General features: G+C 43.3%; 1 protein-coding gene across 1 annotated transcript; it reads left to right on the plus strand.

The window, feature by feature from the left end:
• Positions 1 to 914: 914 nt before the first annotated feature.
• Positions 915 to 3,014, plus strand: LOC120018857 (G-protein coupled receptor 4-like). The gene has a single exon (XM_038962077.1). The coding sequence runs from the start codon at positions 1,431 to 1,433 to the stop codon at positions 2,553 to 2,555; it is 1,125 nt and encodes a 374-aa protein (XP_038818005.1). The 5' UTR covers positions 915 to 1,430; the 3' UTR covers positions 2,556 to 3,014.
• The last annotated feature ends 2,681 nt before the right edge of the window (positions 3,015 to 5,695 follow it).

Consider the following 5,695-nt stretch of genomic DNA (forward strand, 5'->3'; position numbering starts at 1 on the left):
TTCGAAAAGCCCTCACTTTGTCACAAAATACGTTTTTCAACGATCCTCGGGGTGCATCTCGACTTGCCAGTACCCATACAAACACACACACGTACACACGGGCGTACTTGTGAACTGATGAGAATGATTTACATTATTGGTCCCTCGCCACCATGACAGTGTCATTATCTCTCCTATTGTGGGTACTAACAGGAGCCGTAACGCTTACCCCTTTTGATTATGGCTTGCTGACTACGTGTTTTGTGACCCAGTTATTCTGCTGAATATCAGAACGATCGTCCCCATTGAACTGCATTTGACAAGGTCACCATAGGAGTGGCCCATCCTTCCTTTCACAACAAAGACTAGCATGGTATCTTTCATGGTCGTAATTACTGTTCAAAACCACTGAATATTATACTACTAGTGATTGGTGTAGTTTCCATAAGAATTGTGACTAATTGGACCAATCATGACAGGTGGATTAGAAAGGGCTGTCCCTTGTGTCCGTCTGTATTTCTGTTCAAAAAGGAGGACCTTGGAATGTGGTTAAAAAGTAAACACTTTCGTATCAAATATGTATTTATACTCTTGTGTAAAGCATACACTATGAGTAAAAACATAAGAGTGTGAGAAAGACCATTGGTCAGACCGGAATGTTCTAAGAATAAATAATAATGGCTTCAACATGAAAACAAGCAGAGAGGTGAGGAGTATTGGAAGTTCAAGGTTAGAGTACATACCAGAAACAATAGGTACAGAAAGCTGATATAGAGTAACTTGAGAAATGAATGGATCTGACCATTCCATCCAAGTGCATAAACATCAACTGTATGTGAACAACTAACTGGGTTGGAAAACTGAAACAAATTAAAATTGGCAATACACACTATCTCACACACTCTCCTTTCTTCTGTTTTAGATGGGCAGTGCCGAAGAGGCCTGAGTTAACAGATCGCCTGCTGCTGCTGTGTGCGTGGCATGGATCGTCAGTGACAGTCTTGGAGGAAGGGTGTGTTGTTTGGCCTTTGAAGAGCTGTCATCCAGCAGAAGAGCTCTCATCCCCCTACACCCCATCAACCTCCCCACCTCCCTCTCCACAGCTAGCGACAGACCTTGGACAATAATCTCTCCAAGATTTATGATGTCCTTGTGCCGGAGTGGAGGCCTGGCTCTTTGTTCATAAGAAGGGTTTCATATCACCACTTTTTTTTTCTCTCATCTTCTTCCTCAATTGAAAAAGGAGTGGGACCAGCCGTGAAATGGGAAACGTCTGTTTGACATGTGAAGCCCATCTGGAGAGAAAGTGTGCTTTCAGGCCTGGATATAAGGAATTACTAAACAAAAAGGAAACGTCACTGTACGGAATGTCGTTTTCCCTCTTTCCTTCTCATTAACAACAACATGTCGGATTGTTCTGGCCCTTTAAACGCTTAGTCACAAAATAAACAATGCACCTACAGAATATGAGGACAATGTGCAACATTTCCTTCTGTAATGTGGACTCGAAGATCGACCAGTACTTCCAGCCTACGCTGTACATCATTGTCATCGTCCTGGGCCTGCCCACCAACTGCATGGCTCTGTGGGCAGCTTACTTGCAGGTGAAGCAGAAAAACGAGCTGGGCATCTACTTGATCAACCTCTCCTTGGCTGACCTCTTCTACATCGGCACCCTGCCCCTATGGATCGACTACTTCCTCCAGCACGACGACTGGATTCATGGCCAGAATTCCTGCAAGCTCTTCGGCTTCATCTTCTACACCAACATCTACGTCAGCATCGCCTTCCTCTGCTGCATTTCCATCGACCGATACCTGGCCGTGGCCTACCCGCTCAAGTTCGCCAAGGTCCGGCGGGTGAAAACTGCCGTGCTGGTCAGTTCCGTGGTGTGGACCATTGAGATAGTGGCCAACTCTGCGCCACTCTTCCACGACGAGCTCTTCCAGGACCGTTTCAACCACACCTTCTGCTTCGAGAAGTACCCCATGCAAGACTGGGTGGCGGGCATGAACCTTTACCGGACCTTTCTGGGTTTCCTGGTGCCCTGGCTGATCATGCTGGGTGCGTACCGGGGCATTCTGCGGGCGGTGCGTGGCAATGTGTCCACGGAGTGTCACGAGAAGGCGAAGATCAAGCGCCTGGCGCTGAGCCTAATCCTGATCGTATTGCTGTGCTTCGGGCCATACCACGTGCTCCTGCTGTGTCGCAGCATCCTCTTCCTCCAGAAGCCCTGCGACTGTGGCGCAGAGGAGGACCTGTTTGCAGCCTACCACGTGGCGCTGGCGCTCACCAGCCTGAACTGTGTGGCTGACCCCATCCTCTACTGTTTTGTTAACGAGGGCGCACGACATGACGTCGGTCACGCACTCACCACCCTGCTTGCCGTCTTCAAGCGGAACTCGCCCGCGCCAGCTGACGCACTGGCAGCTGGATCTTTCACCTTGGAGACACCACTGTCCACCAAAAAGCAGCTGGGCCTGTACAGCGAGGTCAAGGCCAGCACCTACAAGACAGAGCTGGTGGCCCTCAAAGAGGAGTGTCTTCAGATGACCATACTCAGTGTTAAGAAATGAACAGCCATCCTGATCCGCCATGAGAACACCCAAGACTATGGGGAAGTGGGTCAGTTTATGTTGCATAGAAAATGGGAGATGTTTTATTATGTGTAATGTTTTAGCTGTTTTTTAGTTTTGGGGATGACACCTCATATTATGTACCTCATATGGTAAACTGTGATTGAAATGTGTTTGATATAGACGAAAATAATCAAATCAAGATGGACCATGGGTACATTGTGACAACCGTAAGAAAGACTATAGTAAGTTCAGTGGCATAGATGTGATGCAATGTGAAACAAAGGATGTTTGCCATCAAACGGTTTCTTTCTCCTCGTGATCTATAGTAGGTATGTGTTCTGGTTGGGACAAGGTTATCTAACAATGGATTCGACATGTTTACATTTCTCTTTCAATGAGCTCCAGATGCCTTGTAACAGCTCCAAAAATCCCAAATGTGTTCTGTCAGCCGGAGAGTGAAGCACAATACTACTTGTTTTTGTTCGACAATTTCACTGGGAAATAAATTATATCATTGTTTCAATTGTGTTGTGTCTACTGTAACAGTACTTTGAACAAATATGTCAGGAAACCGAAGACAGGGGGTCAACTTTATGGTTGATGTGTTGCCGTAAAAGCATTAGTGTGTTGACCATGGGCCTGATAACAGCGTTGTGTCCTTCTTCAATGTTCATTGTCATACTCTTGAAACTACTGTATATTTTCTTGCAGTTGGTGCCTATTTGAATAGATAGAATAACAAACACTTATGATTATTGTCCCCATCAACATTTCTTGGGTCTTGTCTGTCATATCCGAAAATCAGACATAAAACTCCAAAATGACTTTCACACCGCTTATCACACCATTCACTGATGTGATAATGAGGATGATGGGTAATTCCACTGGGGGGGGAAGTGTTTTCCCTCCGCCCTGAGGCTGACGGACCACAATGTTGATGGTGTGTCGATGGGACTGTCACATTGTTCCATGCAGAGGGTGGTAGTTCTTGAGATGTCAGGGAGACAACTCCTCCCAATGCAAACAGTGCAGTGTGAACCAGGTCCACACTACATTGGCATTGCAAGTCCTGCATGATGTGCCTATTTAAAGTAAGCAAGGCAAGGCAGCTATCACCCTCATCACCACCGCTTACCTGCTAATGAGCCAGTGAGATTCCTAATCAGATGTGATCACAGCTCTGCCTGTAAAATGTTTCCCAGATCAGATTGGGGCCATCTGCAGCCTCTCGCTCTTCCTCCATGGTTTAAGGCTGTTGCTCAATGACATGGAAATGATCAAGGTCAATAGTTCAAATACAATGGGCTTCTTATCTCCGAGAGGCAGGTTATGTTTTCATTGATATTAAGGGGTTTAAAGCGAGCCTCGTGACCTACTTTGTTATGACAATATGGAAATACGAATGAGTATTGAAATTAGATGAAGCTATTTCTTCAAATGGATTCTGAATCACCTAATTGTGGCAGCTTCAGGAGGAGGCATAAACAAGTGACATACACTAGGTTTGCCTGGAGTCTGTACAAAATGTTATTTCTGAAGGATATCTTGTCACAGAAATACTCGGGGAAAGAACGACCAGTGAAATATCACAGCCCTAGCCCACTGATGTTTGTTGTTGTTGGCGTAGGCCTCTTAATCAGATATAATAATGGCCATGCTGTAACCAAAACAGTCATTTCTCTATTATTACGCTTGTGTAATCTTAGCATGACAGCCCACCCTTTGCTTTAGTGAGCACCGCTTAGAATCCGCGGAACAAATCGCACTGCATCTTACCACAAACAGGTCTCTCCAATGCGTGCTGCCAACCTACAGATAAAACACAAACTGCAGAAACAAGGTTTTCCCTTGCTAACTCATTGGCATCATAAACCCATGTTCATTCTGAACTGAAATTTCATCTGACGTTTCCCACAAACCAAATCACTGGCTTGACACTGACACAAAATAAGAGAAACTATCTAGAGGCATTTCGTTTGATTGATATCCTCAGTGATAAGACAAGGTGTTAGTGTGCCCCAGTTGTCCTATATCAATCAGGAATAACAAACACTGTGACTAATGACCTTTGTCGTGTATTACTACTGTACGTTTGGATTGTCATGCAAATGATCATTGGCATACTATATTACTCTCTGATGAACCCAAGCTTGAAATTACTGTAATCTTTTACCCAACTGAACCCATTCATTTGTATGGTAAGACGGTTTATTCTATCACAATGATACACAGTGAATACATTGAAAGCAGTGACGTGTGATATTGTGAATTTTCAGGCAGAGCTACAGATAACCTCTTATGTAATTACTATCTCATTGTGCTGGCGTTTTCATTCACACAATCATCATCTTCTTTACCACTGTATTTTGTGGTATCCTCTGCAAAACAAAAGTGTGGCTTGAGTCTCACACATCAATATACTCCAGGGTTTTGGTTCCTGACACGTGCTGTTGAGAGGATTCTGGCAAAAGATAACAGTGCTGTATTTATGGAAACTGTTGTTTTCAACAGATGTCCATTCTTTTCATCAAAGGTTTCATATTCTTATCCATTCTATGACATCTGATATCCAACTAGAATACCTACTCTTTACATAACTGAAATGTGGAATAATTTTAAGTATAAAATATTCACAGTACCAGTCAAAAGTTTGGATACACCTACTCATTCCAGGGTTTTTCTTTATTTGTACTATTTTCTACATTGTAGAATAATAAAAGATATCAAAACTATGTAATAACACATATGAAATCATGTAGTAACCAAAAAAGTGTTAAATAAATCAAAATATATTTTATTTTTGAGATTCTCCACCCAATGCCTTGATGATAGCTTTGCACACTCTTGGCATTATCTCAACCAGCTTCATGCGGTAGTCACCTGGAATGTATTTCAATTAACAGATGGGCCTTGTTAAAAGTTAATTTGTGGAATTTATTTCCTTCAAAATGTTTGAGCCTATTAGTTGTGTTGTGACAAGGTAGGGGTGGTATACAGAAGATATCTATATTTGCAAAAAAAACAACTCCATATTATGGCAAGAACAGCTCAAATAAGCAAAGAGAAACGACAGTCCATCATTACTTCAAGACATGAAGGTCAGTCAATGCAGAACATTTCAAGAACTTGAAAGTTTC

Source organism: Salvelinus namaycush, chromosome 23, assembly GCF_016432855.1.
Source record: "Salvelinus namaycush isolate Seneca chromosome 23, SaNama_1.0, whole genome shotgun sequence".
Lineage (NCBI taxonomy): Eukaryota > Metazoa > Chordata > Actinopteri > Salmoniformes > Salmonidae > Salvelinus > Salvelinus namaycush.

Coding starts and splice junctions, on each gene's coding strand:
- LOC120018857 (XM_038962077.1), top strand. CDS start 1,431: ATGCACCTACAGAATATGAGGACAATGTGCAACATTTCCTTCTGTAAT.